This window comes from Cibotium barometz, chromosome 64, assembly GCF_041138505.1.
Source record: "Cibotium barometz isolate CiBa-2024 chromosome 64, ASM4113850v1, whole genome shotgun sequence".
NCBI classification, from domain to species: Eukaryota; Viridiplantae; Streptophyta; class Polypodiopsida; order Cyatheales; family Cibotiaceae; genus Cibotium; species Cibotium barometz.
This window is the reverse complement of record NC_141109.1, coordinates 30,377,431-30,402,567: the sequence shown is the minus strand read 5'-3', so window position 1 is coordinate 30,402,567 and position 25,137 is coordinate 30,377,431. Positions and strand designations below refer to the sequence as shown.

Below are 25,137 nucleotides of genomic sequence, written 5' to 3'. Positions count from 1 at the left end.
TATGGCGCGGCAGGACCCTCAAGGCCTCAGCAAGCTCAACCTCTGAGAGAGGCTCACCCAGAACTGTACGCATATGATCTGTGACCCTCCTCTGCACATGGGCCCACACAGTCTGTCTGCAAGCATCCCGAGCCTCAGTGGTTGGCTCCGCTGAAAGCAGGTCTCTATAGAACCCAGTGGCAATGGCTCTTATCTCCCCGGGCTCAGTAGCTACCGATCCGTCCGGCCTCCCAAGCTGACGGACTCCTGCTCGAGCATGGCGGGGTCCAGTAATCTCAAAAAACTCCCCAGTCACTCTATCACCAAGCTGCGTCCACTGAGAGGCCTGGCGACGATAGTAAAACTCATATCTCTGCTCCTCTGCCTCTCTAATCTCCTGGCGTGCCTGGCTCAGCTGGGACGCCACCCACTCACATGCAGGCTGCTGCTCCTGAAGGCGCTGAAGCGAAGCAAGGCTGCGTCTCAACCGATGCTCCCGCTCGCGAATCTCTCCCAGCCGTGTCAAAGCTGCAGCGTGCAGAAAAGAGCTAAGCTCGATGAGTCCTTGGGCACACTGGCCTGCTGCATCCTGGTTAGAGCACTGACTATCATGCCAGATCCTCTCAATGTCCTCAGCGAGACTAGGATCTGTAAGTACCCTCTCTGGGATCCTCAACTGCAAGGTGGGCTCCCGTGTCCTCTCCTCAAGTGTCAAAATAACTGGCGCATGGTCTGAAAATGAGGTGCCAGCGAGAATGCCAACGGAGCCCCCTCGCTCCCCTAACCAGTCGCCCACATAAAAGCGATCAATCCGTGATAGATTAGTCCCTCCCTGTCGGCGATCCGACTGAGAGAAACGAAGACTGTCCTGAGAGCGGGAGAAGGCCCCATGCTGCCATGCATCAGTGATCCTCAGTGACATGCAAAATCGCTCCCGAGCTGCAAGCTCAGTGCCGTGCACTGTAACATGACTGCCTCCCATCCTATCGGCCGGGTCCTCGAGCATGTTGAAGTCCCCCCTGACACACCAATGTGCGGCCTCTGGCAATGCATCCGTAACCTGGGTCCAGAACTCTGCTTTGGCACTAGCATGGTTGGGCGCATAGACGTTGAGCACGCCCAATAACTCATCATGCATCCTCAGAATGACATACTGTGCTCTACCAGGCACAATGATCCCTCGATCCACAATGGCCTGCCGCCATACATCTGCAAATGACCATGCATACTTCTCCCTGTCCACCCAAAGGACCAAACCCTGCAGACCAAAAGGTGTCCCATCTTCCAGGCATCACCGAACCATATCTCCGGATCCTGCTCTCACCCAAGTGGTGCTCCTGCATCATCAAAATATCAATGCTGCCACGAACCAGGCATCTCTGAAGCTCCTGCCTCAAGCAACTACGATAGCGTATATAATGTGCTCCGCCAAGGCCCTGTACATTCCATGAGATGATCCTCATGGATGACCTGCTGAGGCGGATGCTGTCTCAGCCGTACGGCGGGCCTTCGCAAGCGGCTTGGATGGAGAGTAGTCCCCATCCGAGTGGCTACGAATCTGCCCACCCGGTGTACTGCAAGAATCACGGATCAGGCGCCAGTGGCTGTGTCCCATGTCGACTGCCTCCCGCTCAGACAGAGCAACCTCGTGTATACATACATATCCAGGGTCGCGTGCTATGTTTGCCACTATGCGAACGACCAAATGACGAATCCCTGAGGCATCCACACTCTCGGGATCCAAGAAAAAATGAGCCAACTCCCGTAGTCGGCCTATCACATCTGTCACCTCCAGATCGCTCACATGGTGAGAAAACTCAACTGCCTGAGTCTTCAAAGTGCTAAGAGCGAGCTCCAGAGTCCACTCCCGGCCGCATGGGCCACAGAGAAAGAACGAGAAGGCCACCGCTGAATCAAGTGCCTCCTCCCCGCGAGCCGAAGGTATCACTACATGAACTCTGAGATGGGTGCTGGCTCATGGGGCCCCTTGCTCCAAAAAGCCGTGTGAAGGAGTAATCAAAAGCCTCCGAGCGCTGTCTAGTGCCGAGGCGACTCAGCCGACTGCGGATAGATGATATCCGTGAAGCCCGAATCGGCATGGTAAGTCTCCTCTGCGGTGCTCGAGCAAGGTCGGTGCTTAGAGCCCTCCAGATTGCAGGTGAACGTCAGGGGACTGCCAGGGCCTCCCGGGGAGCTGAGGCGGGCGGGGGGGGGAGGAGGGGGGGGCGAGGGGGGTGGAGAAGGAGCCGCTGCCGAAACCGGAGCGAGGACGGGAGGAGGCGAAGATGGAAGCGAGGTGGTAGGGGGGGACGGGGGTGGGGGGGGGGTGAAGGAGGGGGTGCTGGCATCTCCTGGTCTTCAGTCGTCGCAGGGGTCTCCTCCTGGAGGGGAGCAAAGCTGTTCCTCATGGGAACCGAGTGATGCTGAGACTGTGGCTACTGCTGCAACGGTCTCTGGGCGTGCTGCTGTGGCTGTCTCCCTCGACTGCGCCCCTATCCAGGCTGCCACTCCGAGGTCTCTGTGGCCTGAGCAGGTGTCCCGGAGGCTGCCTGCCGAGCCGCATCTGTGGGCGGGCCATCAGGGGCCTGCTACTGCGGTGAAGGTCGAGGTCTCCTGCGAGGGCAGGCCTTGGCCAGATGGCCGACCTGCCTGCAAATAAAGCACTGGTTCGGGATCCCCGAGAACTCCACTCTCTGATCAATCTATCCCCCCCCTATCCTAGATAGTTGAATGACCTTCGGAAGGGAGGAGATGTCAGACACCAAAACTCTGACTGAAGGTAGCCCAGCTGCTCTGGCCACCACTGAAGCTGCTGTGGGGTCAGTCTCTAGCACCGAACCCACCAATGCTCCTAGCCTAGAAAGGAGTGGAAGGTACTCCCGGCGGAGTCCAGGGAAGCAAATTGTAACATGGAAAAGGCGCTCTCCCTGCACGGTCGCTGTTGGGTCAAAGCCATGCTGCCAAGGTCTGAAGAAAGCCCGAGCACCCCTGATGTATGGCTAGGACCTTGGCCACGCTCTGGGCTGTCTCGAACTTGATCTGGTAATGTCCACGGCCCAGTAGCTGAACGTCCAGGATCTTGCCCACATCTGCAAGAAGATCCCGGATCTCCCCTCTGCTGGGGCGAGTGCCGACTATACGGCAAATGGTGGAATGTGCCCGGAGGCGTTCCACCTCTGCGGCGAGGCTCGCTTCCTCTTCTGGCGAAAGATAAAGCTTGATGGGGGTGTCCTCAGGGGCGGGCGAGGGGGCTGCGGGGGAGTCCCTTTGAGGCGGGGCGGGAGGAGCCTCCATCAGTGTCTGAAGCTATGTCGAAGGCGGAGCGAATGCGGACAGTCCTGCAAGAACTGAGCTGTACACAAAGGACGGAGGAGGAAGGCGGAAGGCAAAAAGGAAGAAAACCCCAAGGGGGATGGAAAAATCAGAAAAGGAAAAGGGAGGGGGGTAAGGCGGCGAAGACAAAAAACCCCCTAGGGGCGAGGCGGGGAAGCAGCGCGAAAAAAGGGGGGGCGGGGGGAAGAAAAGGCGATGGCGGCTAAAGGGGGGGTAGGGCGCTGAAGACAGACGGGAGGGCGCGAAGGAGAGGAGCAGGAGCAGGGGACGGCGGCGCTACAGCGCTGGGGCGCGCAGAACAGCCAGGCGGGGGAGGGGGGGCAAACGCGAGGGCAGGCTGGGGGGGGGGGGAGCAGACGCGAAGGCGGGAAAGGGGGGAGGGCGTGCAGTCAGTGCGAGCAAGGGGGGGGGGGGAGCGAGAGCTTCAGCGAGTGCTTTGCCTCTTGAAGATGTTGCTTCTCAAGGATGACATTAGGATACAGGGCCGAGTGATACCCTGTTATACAGAGAAGCCAAATGTTGCCAAATCGCTCTGGCCAGCGTCATATGTTTGATATGATTAATCACCTGTGGCATGCAATTAAGGAAGATGAAAGAACGCATACGGGCATTGACACGATCCCACAACCGTGCCTGAGCCTCCCGTTCTTTCCGAGTAGAGGGTAAAAGCTCCCCGTGCTCCAATTCTGGCCGTGGAACACCAACAATAATGAAATCAGCCAAGTCATAAGACTCCAATACAGACTCCATCATAACCTTCTAGATGCCATAGTTAGTCCCGTCCAACTGTCGATCCACCGGGAACGTAGGGAGAGTGGGGATCTTCACGTGCTTCTCAGCCATCTCAAGCAAGTCTGCCATCTCGGGGGGGTTACTTTGGTCTTGTGAAGGGAGGGTGGGTGGGGAAAAAAAATGAAGAAGAGGCTGCAACTAATATGCAAGGTGGCTGTCCAACGGTGATGGCTCTACCCAATCTCCTAGTCCCGAACAGCCCAAGAAATCTCCAATCAGCACCAAAAAACCAACAGTCCCATTAGCTCTTCAAATCTCTTGCAAGCTCTCCAAGGTCTTCAAGAAACAGTCCCGCAAGCTCTCCATTGTCTCCAACCTTTAAGCAACCTGGGGCTCTGATAGAATGTCGGAATACGTAGCGGATATGAGACAAACAACTGAGAGCACACGCAGCAAGACTCCACGATGAAGATGAGCAAACGCAAGAGAGAACCACTAGCCTGAATATCAACGCAGAACTGTGTGAAGAAGAGAAAACGCAGAAGAGAGAGAAATGAAATGAAATGAAATGTTATATTAACGTCTTCAAAAGGCCATAATGACCTATGAGACCAAAAGTTACATCATGGTGGATCTGATACAATGTCTGGATAAAAAAACCCAGAAAATGAAAAATAAAGATGATACTACTGGCACCTAGAAAATGAAACTGGAACTGGAAGGTACACTATGGAGGTACCTCCATCTCATAATATGTGCCGCATCGGACACTGGCGGATCTCCTCAATATCCTCTGTGGTCAGCACCCTGACTGGGTGTCTCGCATGCCTCGCAAGAATAATCCGAATCTGCCGCTGCAACCTCCGTCTATGCTGGGATGCCCTCCTCCGTGGTCGTGGGCGTCTGGACCACCCAAGCTCAATCGCACGATCAATCAGTGTACCCCTGGTGTGGGCGGTATCCATGTCCTGCTGCTGCTGTGGTCCATCTGGCGCAGTGATGGCTGGACTAAAGAAGTCTGTAATGTGCCTCTGAGTCTGGCTCTCTGTGCGCCTAAGCAGGCTATCTCTATGTCTCCGCAGCTCAAGCAAGAACAATCCCAAACACCTCTGGTCCTGGTACCCCATGACTCTGGAAAGTGGTCCAAAACCCTCTCTGAATAAACAGTGGAAACGACCACGTATCTCATAGTATGCAGTACAATGGCATATATAATGCAGCTCTGTCTCTGGCTCCCCATGGCATACTCGGCATATCCTGGCCTCAGCTGGTATACCTCTATATCGGCCAATCTCAATCTCAAGCTGGTGTGAGGATGTGCGAATCTGACCAATAGCACATCGTACTGCATGAGACAAGTGTACATCCATGTAACTGGGTCTGATCACAAAACCATCTGCTGTGAGCTGAAGAAAATGTTCTCTGTAGAAAGCCATCTTCGTGCCCAGCTCCTCAGTCGGCTGTATCCATGTCCTCCTAATGTCCAGCTGAACTAAATCCTGACGGATGAGTCTGGTAATCTCTGTCCGTGTAAGAGTGAGAGAGGGTGCCTCTAGAGAATACTGGAAGGGAGGCAATCTGTCCATGCTAAAACCATGTGCCTGGAACCAAGATGTCATCTGTCCATACCAACAAGCCGTGTCTCCCTGTAAAGCTAACTGTCGGGAGGACTCCAGGGCGAGGCGTGCATATCTGTCTCGGGGGAGATCCCACAAGCCATGTATGTAGGAGACTGATCTCGTAAGAGCCTCAATCGCCAGAGGGGCAGCCGCCAGCTCAACTCGAATAATCTCATGAGGTACCACAGCCTTGGCTCTAATAAGCCTAGCAATCATAGATACCAAAGGCCTCTCCATACCTCTCCACCCGCCTGCGCTGTGATGGCCCACTGAAGGTCCCCATATCTGCACTCCATAAAGCATAGCTGATGTCACTAGAGTGTCAAAAAGCCAGAGTTTTGTTCGAGGTTCCTGAAACTGAACCTGCGAACACATCCTCTCCAAACCACCCAGGGCTGCATGTGCTCTAGTCAATCTAGTCTCTGCTGCTCTCCTCATCGAAAACACTGGCCCACTGAATACTACCCCAAGATATGTATATGCATCTGTATACTCCACAATCTCCTGCCCATATGTATATGTGGAAGCTGATCGCCTAACCCACTGTGGCGTGGTGTTAAACACCATAACCTTGGTTTTGCCAAGGTTGACAGACAATCCACTATCATGTGCAAACTCATGTAAAGCATCCAGATGACGCTGCATACCCTCAGGAGAGTCAGAGATCAACACAATATCATCAGCATATAACAATAGTGGGATCCATGTACCTGCTAGCTGGGCTCCTCTGTCCCCCAATCTCTCAATGTAATCAGAAGCCTCATCCACATACATACCAAACAGTGAAGGAGATAACGGGCAACCTTGCTTCACTCCTATAGTGGAGTGAACCAAAGTAGAGACCCCCTCTGGGGTGTGTACCTGTCCTGCAACTGATCTGTATAAAGCCATAATTCCCCATATGAGCTCTGTGGGTACCCCCATCTCCTGTAATCGCCTCATCAATCTGGCTCTGGGCACTGTATCAAATGCTTTGCGGAAGTCCACAAAGCTACAATAAATCCGTCGCCCATGCGACCTGCCCTCCTCAATAATGGCCCGGAGAGTCAAGATGTGGTCAAGAGTAGAGAAACCTCTCCTGAACCCTGCCTGTCCCTCTGCTCGAATGCCAACTCTCTCTGCCCATCTACTCAACTGCTGCTCAAGAATGGATGCATACAATCGTGCTAGTGTGTGACCAATCATAACAGTGCGATAATTCCCTGGCTGCATAGGGTCCCCTGACTTGAAGATAGGCACGATGGTGGACCTACTCCAAGTCTCGGGTAAGCCTTCGCACATAGCACGATTGAACATCACTGCTAGAAGCTCTGCCAGCATGTCTCTCGCATGAATAAAGTGCTCAGCAACCAATCCATCGTGATCATATGCTCTCCCAGTCTTCATCCTATCAATGGCCTTCCTTACCATCTCTGCGGTAAAGAAAGTACATGTCTGTGGGCATGGTGCTGGCGGGTCAGGAAAAGGTGTCTGTCCAGGAACTGTATATAGAGATGCTGCATAACTACCCCAGACCTCTGTAGAAGTGATGGCCAAAGTAGGGGAGGACTCATGAAACAGACGCCAAGCCTCCCTCGAATCCTGGCTCAAGAACAGCTGGTATAATTCCTGCTCTAGCTGAGCAAGGAAGGCCCGCTTCTTCCTTCGCACAAGGCGTCGGAAGGCAATACGTGACTGTCGGTAAGTAGTGACTCCCAAAGCAACCTCCCGCTGCAGTCGGGCTTTGGTCTCTCTGCACTCCTCATCATACCAGCTGTTCTGGGGCATACATCTAGAATGCTGTCTCTGTCCAGGCTGAGTATGTGGATATGCCTCTCTCGCTGCATCATGTAAAGTCTCTGTCAGTATATGGGTCAACTCCTCCAAAGGTCTCCCTGGCTCCTCTGTGTACAGACGTCTATAAATCCCATCTGTGTAGACAGCATCAGTCTCTGAGGTAAAAGTATATCGAGTGTGATCTGCCCCTCGTGTCCTCTGAGCTGTGGTAAAGTGAAAAGAGATAGTCAATGTCAACAATGCATGATCCACTACTACCCCAATGGGCCGAGATCCAACTGTGAAGTCCTCAATGCATGAAACAAAGCTGGGCATAGCCATAACATAATCCACTGTGCTAGCACCATGTCTGTGTGGAAAGCAAGTAAATCCAGCTGCTGACGGAAACCTCTGCAAGCCATTAAGTATGGCCAACCCATGCGCAGTCCCCATATCTACCAAATATCTCCCATACTCTGTGCACTCCACATCCTGTGAGCTTCTGTCTAATCCCATATCCAGAGTGTCCAACTCTCTCAGCATCTCCTCCGAGGTATCATAAAAGGCTGTCTGGCGGTTGCCCGTCCGGGCATTAAAGTCCCCTAACAAGATGATGTCTCCATCCCTAGAGAACTCCCATATGTCATCATCTAGCACAGAGAAAGGAGACTGCCCTCTAGGTGCTGCATATGTCGATGTACTAGGAGCAAAATAGCATATGGCAATATACAGGAATCTACCTGTGTCGGCCCTCAGTCTCACCCACATATATCTGGCCTGATCATCTCTCCGAACTATGTGTATAAGCGGTTGCAGCTCCTCCCTGAAAAGAACTGCCACCCCTCCTGATCCTCTACTACTGTGTACCGATCTCGTCCCTACTCTGCAAGCTGTCTCCCATCTGTATCCTGTCACCTGTGGCATCATCTGACCAGGGGCCTGGTGAGTCTCCGAGTAGAAGACTATATCTCTATCTCTAAAGCTGTCCTCAAAGGCACCTACATCAAGTCTGAGGGATCCATTGCAGTTCCAGGCTGCCAGCTTTAATTTGGTCCCATAGGTCTCGCACCGTCATGTAGAGCGTCGCTCCACGATGACCACCCTCCCTTCTCTATAAAATGCTATCTTACCCTTTTCTCTTGCTGCTCTAATCTCTGGCATGACTTCCTTCATATGTGCAAGCTGTGAAAGAGTAAGATCATCACCAAGAAAAATGCCTGTATTCTTTAAAGTGGGTCGTCTCTTCAAGAACTCCTTCTTCGCCTCAATAGAAGGGAAGCGAAGTATGAGAGCTCTTTCCTTTGATGTTTCCCCGTTGCCTCCGCTCTTTTTGCCCACTCTCCAGGCTTTTGCGTGTGTCGGACTGTCAATCCCCATCAACACCATAAGCTCTTTCACCTCCTCTTCAACTTTATCCCCGTCTTTAAGGCCGGTAATCCTCACATGCAAAGCACGTGTACGTCTTCGTTGTTCCTCTTCCAAAGTCATATTAATTATTGTAGGTGTAGGGGTTGTTATCTCCTTACCTTTACCCTTCTTGGCGACCTCTATCCACTTCTCCGCTTCATCCATCTTCTTTTGTGTCTTGGTGATGACTTCCACCCATGAGGAAGTCTTTGCTTCCTGTTGCTTCTCTTCTTCCTTAATTGCCCGTACTTGTTCCTTGATAACCTTGAGCTCTTCTATCATGGATGGCTGAATTTCACCTTCTTCAAGTCCACCATTTGCCTTGGCCTCTGCAAGCTCCCTCTGAAGAGCTGAAATTACGCCTTTGAGGGTGTTGACCTCCCCGTGAAGGTCTTTGACTTCCGCTATGAGGTCCTCCTCCTCCTCTTTCCACCGCTTACCCTCATTGAATACCATTTGGAGAAAGTTTGCTTTCTCCTTCCACCATCCCTCCATCTCTGCCTTCCATTCCTTCATTTCCTTTTCCACATTTGTTATCCTCTTGTTTGTGACCATAAAGGTCGCCTTCGTCGGGTTGCGTAAGGGTGAAGCCATGGAAGAAGTGAGAGAGAGAGAGTTATGCTGCTGCCTTGGGGGCCTGAGCTAGGGTGGCTGGGGAAAGGGGGCCGACCGGCAAACAGCCTAACGGAGAGCAACGGTGGCCATTGCCAGCAGACCTGTGCGGCGTACAGCGAACAGGGCAGCAGGCGGGGGAAGCGAGCAGGGTGGCGGCAGCGAGCAGAGAGAGAGAGAGTTATGCTGCTGAGGCGAAATGCTGGGCACAGGCGAAATGGCGGAAAGGGAGGCAGAGGTGGGCAGAGCACGAAATGGCGGAAAGGGAGGCAGAGGTGGGCAGAGAGAGAGGGAGGGGGCGGCGAGGGGTGGGCGCAGAGCGAAACGGAAGGGGCGCAGGCCGACAGCGGGAGGGGTGGGCGCAGGCAAACAGATGCAGTCGGATGGGACAGAGAGGCGAGCAGTGAGGGAGGCGGCGAGAGAGCAGTGAGGCAGGCGAACAGCAGGCGGGCAGTGAGGGGGCGGCGAGAGAGAGAGAGAGAGAGAGAGAGAGAGAGAGAGAGAGAGAGAGAGAGAGAGAGAAGCTGTATAAACTCTGCTATATACAAGATCCGATACAACATACTGAAGTGGGGGCAGGGGTGGTATTTATACCACCCCCCTATGCTGGTCGGTCAGCCATAAGACAGCCGACTGGCTGCTGGGGATCTCCATGACTGCATACAGGCAGTCGGCCAGGTCAAAACAGGCTGGGGATCTCCACGACTGCATACAGGCAGTCGGCCAGGTACAAAACAGGCGGCCAGAACTGACAGCCCCCCCACGAGCAGTAAAATAGGAAGTATATATGGAAAAATGGGAAAACTGAGCAAAGCTCCTGGGCGGGCACACCCACAACAAACGCCCTCTGTGAGCACTATGGTACAGACAGGAGATGACTGCTAACAGAGTTGTGTAGTATACTCTGTAATAGAAGAGGTATATGTGTGTATATCTGTATTTGTGTATGTCAAGAGAGAGTTGTGTAGTATACTCTGTACTAGAAGAGGTATATGTGTGTATGTCTGTAAAGAGAGAGTTGTGTAGTATACTCTGTAATAGAAGAGGTATATGTGTGTATATCTGTATTTGTGAGTTGAGAGAGAGTTGTGTAGTATACTCTGTAATAGAAGAGGTATATGTGTGTATATCTGTAGAGAGAGAGTTGTGTAGTATACTGTGTAATAGAAGAGGTATATGTGTATATCTGTATTTGTGTGTTGCGAGAGAGTTGTGTAGTATACTCTGTAATAGAAGAGGTATATGTGTGTATATCTGTATTTGTATGTTGAGAGAGAGAATTATTAACATGCCAAAATTGCCTGTAAGCCCATAGCAGTACAGTGCTTACACAATCTATAATAGAGGGTCCAACAAAGAAATGAAAAATTAAAATGACCTCTAACCTAGCAGATGCATTGTGGTCTATTATTGGGCTTGGACATATGCTCCTTTGCCAAGTCTGCAGGCTCACTCTACGTCAAAGAAGGGCCATGTGTTTGCAGATTATATATCCACAATGCTGATTTACTCTGCTTGGCAGTGTGGTAGGTGTCTCCTCTGGACTCTGTAATCTCCTCTGGGTTATAGATGTGGCTCCCATGAATCCTGGGTCTGTGGGATGCTGCAAGTCTTCAAAATGTTGCAAGCTCGAGACAAGTCCAGTGTAATGCACATAGAGAGCCATACATTTCTGGTCCTCATACTTGATAATTCCCTGTAGAGGACCAAACCTCTTTCTGAACAGACGATGATAGTGCCCTCGAACCTCATAGTATATTGAACAAAGCAGTAAAGCATGTTTTTCTGTACATACCATAGATCCTGTACATTATTCTAAACGGATCTTGCTCATTGGCTTCTAGAGACAAGTGCTTCTTGCGTTGGATCAAGTGTTTGTATTCTTGTTCCATACGTGCACAGGGATGTCATTTGCAGACTTCCTCAGTGGGACGTCTATGTATTGTCTTGCACTGATCATATCACCCATTTTGGAGAGTTAATCCAACGGGAGGTTTTATTGATGGATTTGGTAGTGTAAGGAAAGGATTGCCTTGTGTAGAGTTTGGGTGAGGTGGTTAGCTTAAGCATTCTAGGGTTTCATTTCAAACTAGAGTGTGGAAAGACAACCATTACTGGTAGGATCTAGGTTGTGGCTGACATGATAATGGTAGTAATTGAGAGGCTGTATAGGATGCTGTGGGCTGTTTATGTGGAAGGTTAACTATGAATGTTGGCTTGTGGCATGGGTGAATATGGATCTGTGCGACCAAAGTAGGAGACTTAATAAGAGTCATCTACGCTTTGTCCAACTCATAAATAGGGCTTGCTGACTACGGCCATCTAGGGGTTCCGTTAAATACCATCAAGCCTTGGACTGTTGCCATCTCGAGCAAGTTAGTCCCATTTTTGGTGACTTAGGCTTCTCTATCTGCTGATGTATGGCTGATTATTAATATCATGGCATCATCACATTTTGATCTATCAATGCATCCACTTGAAAATTCAAGATCTCAGCATGTTTCTATGCTATTCTTACATTACATACTTCCAAGTGAAAGATCTCCACTTGGCAAGAGAATTGCTGTGTCTTTGTAATGTGTCTTTGTAAAGTGCATGCTAAGGTGACCGTGGTTGTTACCGTGTCATCATTTTGGAGTATAGAGATTGCTTAGGAAGAAAGTAGCTGACAAGAATGTGGAGAGAGAGAGAGAGAGAGAGAGAGAGAGAGAGATGAAATGAAATGTTATATTAACGTCTTCAAAAGGCCATAATGACCTATGAGACCAAAAAGTTACATCATGGTGGATCTGTTACAATGTCTGGATAAAAAACCAGAAAATGAAAAATAAAGATGATACTACTGGCACCTAGAAAATGAAACTGGAACTGGAAGGTAAACAGAAACCCTTATAGGGTGTGAGAGAAATGAAATGATATATTAACGTCTCTAAGAGGCCATAGTGGCATATGAGACCAAAACTGAGAGTACATCTGAAGTTGGTGTCTCATCAAAGAGAACAACTAAATGAGACTAAAAAGTACAATAAACTGATTGTCCTACAGTTATAAGAACATAACTGTAAGACTCTGAGATGATACTGAGTGGAAAATACTGGAAAATAATGGAAAATGTATATCAGGTAGATCCATGTATACTGGAACATAACTGTAAGACTCCGAGATGATACTGAGTAGAAAATACTAGAAAATACTGAAAAATGTATATGAGGTAGATCCATGTATGCTGATTAGTTAAAGTGTTGCCCTCTCCTTAGATCAAGTATCTCCGCCATCGGGCTGTCTAGAATGGAGAGGTCATAGAAGTGAGGTAGGTGCCTCCGATGCCGAGCAATAATGGCTCTGATTTGGCGATGGTGAGGGTGCCGTGGTCGGGATCCTGGTGGGTGTGGTCGACGAGCACGACATAAGATAACTGCTCTATCAGTGGTGACTCCTTGGGAGCGTGGTCAGTGCCCTGATGGCCCAATGGAGGAGGTATCAGGAGGTGTGTGGGCTGGGTTGCTGGTGCCGAAGAAATCTGTCAGGGTCCTCTGTCTAGGTACATCATGGCTCGGCCTCTTGCCTGCCAAGAGGGTCTCTCTGTCTCTCCCAAGTAGAAACAATCCCAGGCATCTCTGATCCTCAAACTCCATGACCCTGCGTAACAGCCCAAACCCTCTCGGAAGAGCAGCGATATCTCCCTCGGATCTCATAATAGACTGTACATCGGCAAATGTAGTGTTCCTCTGTCTCTACCTCCAAGTAGCATAGCTGACAAATGCGGTCATCCACGATCTGATGCACATATCGCCCTGTCTCAATCCCAGCTGGTGTGATGAGGTCCGGATTGTCAAACCATGATCTCATCTGAGCGTACCAACAATGAGTATCTCCATCCTCTGCCAACTGTATGGATGAAGTCAATGCCAATCGGGAGTACCTCTGCTGAGGGAGCTCCCATAGCCGCTGTAAAAAGGTAACTGCTTGGAATAGTGCCTCGGTTACTACTGGTGGGGCACCCAGCTCAGCCCGAACAATCTCATGTGGTACTGATGATTTGCTCCCAATCATGCGGGCAATCATCATAATCAGTGGTCTCTCCATTTGCCTCCATCCCTCATCTGTCCCTCTCTGAGATCTGTGATGTATATTGGGTCCCCAAATTGGAGCTTTGTACAGGAGGGTCGGTGTGACAAGCGTATCAAATAGCCACAATTTGGTGCGTGGCTCCTGAAACTGTATGTGTGCACACTGCCTCTCAAGTGCCCCCGAGGCTGCATGCCCTCGAGCTAATCTAGCTGCTACTGCCTCCTTCAGGGAGAAACACGGTCCTGTGAAAGTAACTCCCAAGTAGACATATGACCTGACGTACTCTACCGGCTCCCCTTAGAAAGTGAACTGAGGCTATGATCTCGTCACCCATGCCTGTGTGGTGTTAAACACCATAACCTTGGTTTTCCCAAGGTTCACTGTCAGATCTCTATCCGCACAGAAAGCCTGTAATGCATCCAGGTGTCTTTGTAATCCCTCCGCAGAGTATGAGATTAGAACAATATCATCAGCATATAACAAGATGGGTATCAACACCCCTGCCAGGCATGCCCCTGGGCCTCCCAATCTGTCTACATAATCAGAGACCGCATCAATGTACAGTCCAAAGAGGGTGGGCGATAGCGGGCATCCTTGCTTCACCCCTATCGTGCTGGTCACCCTATCAGATAGTCCGCCTGGAGCTCGGACTCTGCCTGTCACAAACTCATACAAAGCATATATCCCCCACTGCGTATCCTCAGGTACCTCAATGTCATGCAATCTGTGCATAAGCCTGGCACGTGGTACGGTATCGAAGGCTTTGCGGAAGTCCACAAAGCAGCAGTATATCCTTCTCTTTTGTGCCTTGCCCTCTTCAATAAGTGCCCGAAGTGTCAGTATGTGATCCAAGGTAGTAAATCCTCTCCTGAAGCCAGCTTGTCCATGTGCTTGATGACCATGCCTAACTGCCCATTGGCTCAGCTATAGAGCCATATAATTTGGCCAAGTAATGACCAATCATGATCCTCCTCCTGTAGTTGCCTGGTACCATGGGGTCCCCACTCTTAAAGAGTGGTACAATGATACGCTCTGTCCAGCTTGTTGGGAAACCCTCACAAATGGCACGATTAAACACATGTACGATGAGCGGAGCCAAAGTGTCTTGTGCATATGAGAAGTGCTCTCCAACTAGCCCATCATGATCCTGTGCCTTTCCATTCTTTGTCTATCGCATCTAGCACCATCCGCATAGTAAAAAAGGTGCTGCTAGCCGGTCTAGCTCCCAGTGGAGGGGGGTTGGGGGGCTGTCCTGGTGCATCATATAGCTCTCTAGCATAAGTATGCCATGCCTTAGGTGCAGTAATCGGAGTACCAGGCTGTCTCTCCTGAAACATCTTCCATGCCCTCTTGCTGTCCTTCCCCAGGAAGAGTTGGTAGATCTCCTCCTCTAGCTTAGCCAGATAGGCTCGTTTCTTCCTCCGCACAAGGCGCCGAAAGATCATCGTGGCCTGTCTATGCGTGTGAGACCCAATGGCGATCTCACGCTGTAGCTGTGCTCGTGTCTCACGACACTCATCATCATACCAACTGTTTTGTGGGGTAGTGCTGCGGGGGTGGGTGGAAGGGATCATAGTGCAGGGAAACGCATATGAGGCGGATGCATGTAGAACACTTGCCAATCCTCTCGTGATCTCGTCCAGAGGGCTATGCGGGTCTAAAGCGAACAAGCCATTAGATACTGCATCGCGATAAACCCCAACTGTCTCACGTGTAAACTGATATCTCGGGTACCTAGGTAGATGAGTAGCTAGCCCATCTCTTGGGGATCTACCTACTAGTGTGAAACTCAGGTATGCATGATCGGCTGCTATGCCAATGGGCCTACTGGAAATCGTGAAACCCCGCACATCAGGTATCAATGAAGGAGATCCCATCAAGTAGTCCACTGTGCTCGCTCCCCCTTTAGAGTTCCAGTGTGTGAGAGCATCTGATCCTTGCCATCTCGATAAGCCATTGTATATGACCAACCCATGTGCACTCCCGAGTTCCAGTGTGTGAGAGCATCTGATCCTTGCATCTCGATAAGCCATTATGTATGACCAACCCATGTGCACTCCCGAGAGTGAGAAAATGCCTGCCATAATCTGTAATCTCCCCCTCATCCTGTGCTGATCTCTGCAACCCTACATCCTCTGCCGTGATCTCCCGGTACATAGCCTCTTGAGTATCATACAACTCTGTCTGCTGTGTGCCTATACGTGCATTAAAGTCTCCCAATAGTAATATGTCTCCCATGTTGGCAAACCTCATGATATCATCATATAGTGGTATATAGGGCGACTCTCCTAATGGTGCAAACCTGGAGTGGGCTGGGGGAAAGTAGCATACCGCCACATATAGCTCGCGGAGCCCCTCTCTGCATATTTGGACCCACATGTACCTCGCATCTGCATCTCTATGTACCACATGTATTTTGTCACGAAGCTCCTCCTTGTAAAGTATTGCCGCTCCTCTAGATCCTCTGGTACCTCCCGATGTGCGTGGCTGAGGGCGGAAAACTGATTCCCATCTATAACCCCGGACGTCAAGAACCCTCTTGTTTGTGCACTGACGGGTCTCCGTATACATAGCAATATCACCGTGTCTGAAAGTATCCTCAAAGTATCCTGCATCTGTTCTAAGGGCTCCATTGCAATTCCACACCGTGAATCGCAAGGTCTCATAGGCCGCGCACCGTCAAGCGGGCCTCCTCTCCGTAATGATGACTCGGCCATCTTTGTATACCGCCCATTTCCCCTCTTTCCTTGCCTCAAGCACATGCGGCATGTGTTCCTTCCGGTGTGCTATCTGTGCCGGTGTAAGGTCCTCATCCAAATAAATCTTTTCCCCCTTAAGGGCCATCCTTTTGGAGAGGAAGGCCTTCTTCTTCTCCAAGTCACCAAACCTGATGATCAATATCTTCGCCCAGCTTTCATTTTTGCCTACTCGCCATGCTCCGGTAATGGGTACATCAGTGGCTCCTTGTTGCAAGAGCTTTTGCATCCTCTTGGGGATTTCCCTTATCTTCCCACCCAACTACACGTACATGTAAGGCATGTGCCCGTCTCTTGGCTTGCTCTTCCAATGTAGCATTCATCACCTCTACTTTATTGACTGGTGTATCCTTCTGTTTTTTTACTACTTCAATCCATGGGTTGACTTCCTCAATTTGTTTCTTTGTGGCACTAGCAATTTCAGCCCATGAATGCATTTCCTTCTCACCTGCAGCCACTTTTGCCTTACATGATTCCAAAGTTTTGCATTTCTGTGATGTCTTTTTCGTGGTCAGCCATACATGTCTTCAAAGTGCCTTTGTACGATGCAACTGTTGTGCCAATCTCTCGGAGCATGTCATCCTTCCATTTCTGCATATCTTTTTTCATTTCCGTGTGCATCAAGGCTTGGGCTAATTCCATCTCAACCCGTACTTGGGCGTGCATTTCTCCCTTCAATTGGACATATATCTCTCCCTTCCGCGTTTCGTATATCACTTTCCTTTGGGCATGCATCTGCTCGGTCCATTTCTTTTCAAGCTCCTGTCGTATGGTGTTCATCTCTGTCCTTATGTGAAGCTGTAGCTCCTCATAAAGGGCCTCATCTCGTCAGGCCATCTTCGTAATCCTTCGTGAGCCAGGGGACATGATTCCTTCCCTCAGTCTTCGCGGTAGGCATTTGGTGCCTTCATGGGGGTGTGAAAGGTTGTCTCACCGTCATGTTCCCCTGCTAGGGGTTGAGACATGTTTTCCCCTACTAGTTGCTGCCTTGGGGGCCTGAGCAAGGGTGGGTGTGAAAACCATAGTTACCACGGAACGTCGTTCTGCCTTCTTGGAACGTCGGAACGCCGTTCCGAGCGAAGGCACGTTCCCGGAACGTCCCGAAACGTTTCGAATTTTTTTTTTTTATAAAGTTTTGTTTGCAGAACTGTATGTTCATGTCTTGGGGGAGCAAATATTATGAAGCATATTTGGCTATTCGTATACAAAAAGTTACATTTTTTTGTGTCATATGCTGACATGTCATATGACGCGGCGTTCCGCGACGTTCCCGATCCGCTCCCGTTCCCGTTCCCGCTCCCGTTCTAGCATCCGACGTTCCCGGAACGTTCCCGTTCCGCGGTAACTATGGTGAAAACGGACCAAAACTGAGAACTGGCAATGCACCTTACCGTACCTTCTGCGCCTCCTGTACCTCCTGCACCTTACTGTTTGCACTTGCGCAGCCTGCCAATAGTCCTCCAGCCGTCTGCAGTTCTACTCGACAGTATGCAGAAGAGAGAGAAAAGGGGGGGGGGGGGGGGAGGGGAGGGAAGTACAGTCCCTTCTGCGCTTTCTGCAGCTACCTGCAAACCCAGGTGCCTCCTATACCGCCTGCACCTTACTGTTTGCACCTGCGCAGCCTGCCAATAGTCCTCCAGCCGTCTGCAGTTCTACCCGACAGAATGCAGAAGAGAGAGAAAGGGAAGTGCGCTTTCTGCAACTACCTGCAAACCCAGGCACCTCCTGTACCTCCTGCACCTTACTGTTTGCACCTGCGCAGCCTGCCAATAGTCCTCCAGCCGTCTGCAGTTCTACCCGACAGTATGCAAAAGAGAGAGAAAGGGAAGTAGAGAAAGGGAGAGAGGGCATGAGAAACACTTCCTGCAGCCTAGAGAGAGAGAGAGAGAGAGAGAGAGAGAGAGAGAGAGAGAGAGAGAGAGAGAGAGAGAGAGAGAGAAGGCTGAAAAATCCTGGGACAATTTTGATCTGTGCTTATGTTGATCAAATGGCACAAAAGCAACACAAGATCATTCCAAAGGACTTGGACTACAATGCTATCAGTACTTTGTCTTGGGAATCTCAGCCCAGAGAGAGAGAGAGAGAGAGAGAGAGAGAGAGAGAGAGAGAGAGATCTATTAACGTCTACAGAAGGCCAAAATGGCCTATGAGACCAAGTACGTAAATGAAGACCATGAAGGTCTTATGAGAGAGAGAAATGAAATGAAATGATATATTAACGTCTCTAAGAGGCCATAATGGCCTATGAGACCAAAACTGAGAGTACATTTGAAGTTGGTGTCTCATCAAAGAGAACAACTAAATGAGACTAAAAATTACAATAAATTGATTGTCTTACAGTTATAAGAACATAATTGTAAGAGTCCGAGATGATACTAAGTAGAAAATACTGGAAAATGTATATCAGGTAGATCCATGTAAGCTGATCAGTTGAAGTGTTGCCCTCTCCTTACATCAAGTATCTCTGCCATGGGGCTGTCTAGAATGGAGAGGTAGTAGAAGCAAGGTAGGCGCCTCCGATGCCGAGCAATAATGGCTCTGAGTACATAAATGAAGACCATGAAGGTCTTATATGAGAGAGAGAGAGAGAGAGAGAGAGAGAGAGAGAGAGAGTCAAATATGCTCTTTCCTGAATGTAGGCTCTATGTTTGAGACAAACAGCAGAGAGGTGGCAAGGAAGAAGAAGAGAAAATTCAAAATGAAGAAAAAGTATAAAAAAGAGGTGAGAAAGGTGATGGGGTGCAGAATCAGCTAAAAGTAGAATGGTTGGGAGGTATAAACAGGCAGTAATAATTGCAATAGAGGAAGGAACAGCTTGGGCATGGACAGGGGGAAGGGAAACATCAACCTCTATGCCATATGAAGCAATTCCCAGAGTTTCATTCTACCGAATGAGAAATTTGCTAATGTACATTTCGATGATTGTGGTGATGTCATGTCTATAAAAAGCTTGGACCACGGACCTGACCGAATGGGCTATCCAATTGCAATTCCGATTCAATATGTGTGACCATGGTGGACAGGCTTGTTGCAGTCATGGCGGATAGGCGATGCAACCATTAGTGCAGTTGGAGATGGGGGAGGAGCAAGTGTGACAGAGGTTGACAAAAGCTCTGGCAGTGCTTCAACAAGAAGGGGTACACAAAAGATTGACTTTAGAACAGTCAACTCAGAGCTAGGGTTTGTGAGAAAGAGAGAGAAAGAAAGATATATTAACGTCTACAAAAGACCTGAGGGGCCTTTGAGACCATGAATAGTACAATGCTCCCATGTGGTATACAGTGCCATGAAAAAACTAAAAAAGAACGTGAAAACTGAAAATTGAAACATGACTCTACAAGCCTCCTGAATGGCAGATGTGGCTATGGTGAGGGCATGTCATGTCATCATGGGGGTGTGGGGGGGGGCGTGTTGGGAAAGAGAGAGAGAGAGAGAGCTTCATCAATGTCTGCAGAAGGCCAGAATGGCCTATAAGACCAAAGCGAATTATACGTTGTGTCAAAAATGGAGGATGGATATCAAGTATAATAAATCTTGTCAGGCCAAATTGATTTTCCAACAACCATAAAGTGGTATAATCGGTTGAGATAAGTTTGTTGGAGGCATGCAGGCTGACATGCATTCCAAGTATGCCAGCCTGGAGGGTGTATGCAAGGTGGTGAACAAGCCACACAAACAAATCATTGTCTCAGACAAAAGGTTCATTGCAGGACGTGGCCAGTGTGAGAAGCTGAAGGGAGCCCCTAAGCATGATGGGAAATTGCAGCCAGAGATCATTGACTCAATTTCTGTCACATTTGTGTCTGCGCTCAAATCATGTCATAACATAGCTCAGGGTCAACTGATCCATACTAGAGTTATGGAGAGAGCAGTTGAATCAGATCCTTCTATTGGAATTGCCCTGGTTGCTATGTACGCCAGATGTGGCAGCATCGAAGAAGCACACAACATATTTGGGAGATTGTCAACCAAAGACGGCCTGTCATTGGCTGCAATACTGTCAGGATACACAAATCGAGGCCATGGTGAAAAATCTCTTCAACTATTTGAGAAGCAATACATAGAGCCAGATATGGTTATATTCATTTGCATTTTGAAAGCATGTTCCAGCATAGGTGCTCTCGTGCAGGGTAAGCTCACCCATACTGGTGTTCTGGAAAAAGGCTTTGACTCAGATCAAATAGTTGGAAATACCCTGGTTGATATGTATGCTAAGTGTAGCAGTCTGTCTGATGCATACCATGCATTCATTTCTATGCCAAGGCGAGACGTGGTGTCTTGGTGCACTCTGATTTTAGGATACGTAGATCATGGGCATACTGAGAAAGCTCTTCAACTGTTTGAGGAAATGCAACAGGAGGGCATAGAGCCAAATAGGGTCACATTTCTTTGCATACTTCGAGCATGTGCCACTTTGGCCACACTAGAACAAGGAAGATCAATGCATGTTAACCTAACAAAACATGGTCTTAATTCAGATCTTTTTGTTGGAAGCACTTTGATTGATATGTATGCCAAATGTCGGTGCTTAGAGGATGCCCGCAATGTCTTTGACAACCTGCCTGCCCGAAATGTGGTGTCATGGTCAGCAATGATTTCAGGGTATTCTGAGCATGGGCAGAGTCGGGAAGCTCTATTTTTGTTCAAGAAAATGAAGGAGGTGGGCATAGAGCCAGACAAGGGCACATATGTGGGCATTCTCAAAGTTTGTGCCAACATGATATCATTTGATCAAGGGAAGCTTGTTCACATTGATGTGATGAAAAAGGGGCTTGAATCGGACTCTGTTGTTGGAAGTAGTCTGGTGGACATGTACATCAAATTTGGTAGCATAAAGGATGCAGGTAAAATATTTGACATGATGCCAGTACAAGACATGATTGCCTGGTCTTCAATGATTGCAGGACATGTCGAGCATGGCCATGGTCAAAAAGCTTTTATGCTGTTTGAGAAGATGGTACAAGGAGGCATCAAACCCGATGCCGTCACCTTTGTGGCCTTTCTCAAAGCGTGTTCTCATGTACTAGGGCTAGATCAAGGCAAGCTGGTGCATTTTGAGATTATCAAGAGAGGCCTGGAGTCAAATATATTTGTTCGCAGTATTCTGGTGGACATGTATGCCAAGTGTGGCTGCATAAATGATGCACACTGTGTGTTTGACAGCACACCAACACGAAATGTGGTTTTATGGAATGCAATAATTGCAAGATATGTTGACTCTGGGTGCAGTGAGGAAGCCTTTGAACTCTTCAAGCAAATGCAGGAAGAAGGCATTCATGCAAATAGGGTCACCACCTTATGCATTCTCAAAGCATGTTCTAGCCTAGGTTCTCTAGGGCAAGGAAGGCTGATCCATGTTGGGATTTTGACACACGGACTCCAGTCTGAGCCTTTTGTTGGAAATGCTTTAATTGATATGTATGCCCAATGTGGTAGTGTGGATGATGCGCACAAGGTGTTTGTTGATTTGCTGGTGAGAGATGTTGTGTCATGGTCTGCCATCATTGGTGCACATGCTGAGTATTGTGATTCACAGGATGCCCTTAAGCTGTTTAAAATGATGCAACAGGAGGGTGTAGAGCCTAACGAAGTCACTTTTGTGTGCATTCTCTATGCATGTTCCAACCTAACAGACATACACCTGAGCACACTCATACACCATCACATCATTCATAGGGGCCTTGAGTCAAACCTTCACATTGGAAGCACTCTAATTGATATGTATGCCAAATGTGATAGCATAGACGAGGCATGCCGAGTGTTTGACATGATGCCGGCGAGGAACGTGGTGGCATGGTCTACAATGATATCAATGTATGCCAAGTATGGTTATGATAGAGAAGTCTTTGATCTGTTTGAGAAGATGCAAATGGAGGGCACAGAACCAAATGAGGTCACATACATGCATGCTCTTGATGCATTTTCCAGCATAGGTGCCCTTGATCCTGGGAGATCAATTCATATCGAGTCATTGAAGCGGGGGTTTGATTTGGATTTGTTTGTCGGGAACACCCTGGTGGGCACATATTCAAGGTGTGGGAGTTTGGATGATGCATCCAAGGTGTTTGACAAACTGCCAAACCGAACTCTGGTGTCATGGAATGCAATGATTTCTGGACTTGCTGATCATGGGCAGAGTGATATAGCCCAGCATTATCTGGAGAAGATGCAGGAGGAAGGCATTAAGACAGATGGCGTGACCTTGATGTCTCTTCTATCATTATGTAGCCATGAAGGACTGGTCCAAGAGGGCTGTGGATTGCTAAAAGAGATGGAGAACTATGGAGTTACACCATCAGTTGAACATTATGTCTGTATAATAGATATGCTTGGTCGTGCTGGATTTCTGTGTGAAGCAGAGGAAAGTATTTTTAGAATGCCAATGCAACCTAACTGGTTGATTTGGATGACTTTGCTGGGTTCTTGTGCAAAATACAACGATGTGGAGATAGGGAGGCGAGCTTTTGATCATCTTGTCAAGTTCAATTGCAGGAAAGATGCTGTGTATGTGCTTATGTCAAATATCTATTCAGCCAATCATATGTGGCAGGCTGCAAAGGAAGTAAGAGAGATGGAGACAGTGATGGAAGCTTGGAAGAGCTGAGCAAATGGAAGGCCTGTGTTTTGCGAAAGAGTGACTGCTAGCTGATCCAGGAGCCTTTTTGAGAATATCTGGCTGACGGGGGGGATTTCCCCAGATGCCTGGGATGCTGTGGACGTTCTGGCACTGAGAGCACAGCTGTATAATTTCAGGATGGTCACACCAGTCTGGTTAGAATGGTGACCCGCAGGCCCGGCGCAGCGAGTCATGCAGGTGAGGCGTCTTGTGACCATATAAGTGATAGAAGGCACCTTCAAATGGTTATAGGAAAAGGGGTATAAGTGAAAGGGGTCCACGGGTTGGTGCCGCGAGCGGGGGGATCTCGAGCTGAAATCCCGCTTGCCTCAGCCGATGGACATGAAGGTTCTTTATCGCTTTTTCTGCACCCAGCAGGGCAGGGGTGGTGTGCACATTGGGAGCTATAGCACCATTTGATTCAATATCTACCACTAGACAAGAAAGGTTCCAGGATCGAGATGTGTTACAAAGATGCCATTGAAGGTGTGTATCGCGTGACATGAAAGCTCCTGGGCTCTTGGGCTCCTGATGTGTACCACTGGACAAGAAAGGTCCCAGGCTTCAAATTGTCTTGATGCTGCTAACCATTATTTCAGAATTCACAGGTCTATGAGGGCAGGGTATGCCTTGCAAAGGTTTGCTGAAGGATTAGGACGCTGCTCATGTAAAGTACTAGTTTTGAAGTGAGCAATGGTAATCCTTAGTGTGTGGGACAAATGCAGCATGTGGAGTGGTCCATGGAAAGCTTAGGTTACATGTCACCCTATATTTTCTTTGCAAAGCATGTGGCTATCTCCCATTGTTACAGGCAAGGTGAAGCCTGCTTCTGCTACTGCCCATCTCAAAGGTCCTCCTCCTGCACGAGAGAGACAACCAAATAGCTCCTGGCACAGAGAGAGAGAGAGAGAGAGAAAGAGAGAGAGAGAGAGAGAGAGGTCCCCCTCTTCCTTCTGCATACAGAGAGGGAGAAACATGCAAACCTCCTCGCAAGAAGCCATCCCCAGCTCCCATGCGACCTGCACAGTGAGGGAGCGCGCTGGAGCACTAGCGATTCATGACAGTGGTCGATCAAGGGCTGCTTTGATGTTGTTGGCGCTGTGTTTCTATTCAAGTTCTTTTTCAGGCTTTTGTTACCCTTGAGTTCAGCCTTAGGGGAAAAAAAAAAAAACAAATACACATCATCCGGAAATTTGAAGAAAATAGCAATACTTTGTTTTTAAATTGAAAAATTTGATGAAAATATCAATACTACACTATTATCAATTGCATTTTTTTCACATCTTCAATTTCTTTTATCAGCGTTCTGAATTGGCCATTTTGAAATTTTGACTGGTCGAAGTTAAGTGAGGCACACCAGGGCTCCAAAAAAACGGCATTCTAGTGTATTCGTACCGGCCAGAATTAAGAAAAACTGTTCGAGATTTTAAATAGCCTTATTTTAAGGAATGATTTTTCATATATTTTACTTATAACACCGGCATATTGAAGAGATTTCGAAAGCAAAGATTGATAGATTTAAGGTTGTCCTTATTTTGATTGGTTAAAAAAATGTTTATTTCGAGCACTTAGGCACACCTTTCTTGGAAAACGACAAGGCAAAAAGCAATGATTCTTTTTTCATCTTTAAAAATCAAATGGTATGCAAACCTTACTTTTTACTAGGTTGGTGCTTATTAAATTCAAACAAAAACAATGTTTTGGTGCAAACCTTAGGAAAACACTCTTATTCTTGAAAACTCACAGAATATATTTAATGGAAATGCAAAAATCATTTTGGTTCCCTATTTATTCCAGAGGATGCTAGGATTTTCAGAATGGGACAATTGTCATGTTGATTAAAAGTGTGTTGGCTTCAGTAAATTTGCAAAAGTGGCTTTGCTCTTGCAATTGGCACATGGCATGGCAACATAGAAAAATGATAGTTTCTAAGTTTCATGCCAAGAAAATTGCTAGAAAAATGCAAGTTTCTAGGTTTGATGTTAAGAAAATTTGTTGTTTCCTTCCTGAGCTTGCATAGGTAAATTTCAAAGGTAGTTTCAAAAAAGAATGAAAGAATAAGTGAAGTGAGAAGAAAATCCTTAAAAAAAGGACGTGGCTTGTTTTAATGAGCACTCTAAAAAAACTTGGGTTGCCAACTCAACAGTAAGTAGAGCCTATCTACTCAATTTGCAAGTGAGAAATTTGAAATTTGTGTAATAACTACTCCTCTAGCTACCTTGAGCATAATGATGGCTTGAGTATCGAGAATGTGTGG

The 25,137-nt window shown here is 48.4% G+C and overlaps 1 protein-coding gene across 7 annotated transcripts in view; it reads left to right on the top strand.

Annotated features, from left to right (window-relative positions):
• LOC147603516 (pentatricopeptide repeat-containing protein At4g39530-like) overlaps positions 1-24,374 on the top strand; it is a 29,009-nt gene extending 4,635 nt beyond the window's left edge. For all 7 annotated transcript variants that reach the window (XM_086796520.1, XM_086796519.1, XM_086796518.1 and 4 more), the window contains one exon: positions 18,904-24,374. In XM_086796520.1, the coding sequence (XP_086652646.1) occupies positions 19,869-22,868 (3,000 nt within the window). In that variant the 5' untranslated portion in view covers positions 18,904-19,868 and the 3' untranslated portion in view covers positions 22,869-24,374. The remainder of the gene's footprint in view (positions 1-18,903) is intronic.
• The last annotated feature ends 763 nt before the right edge of the window (positions 24,375-25,137 follow it).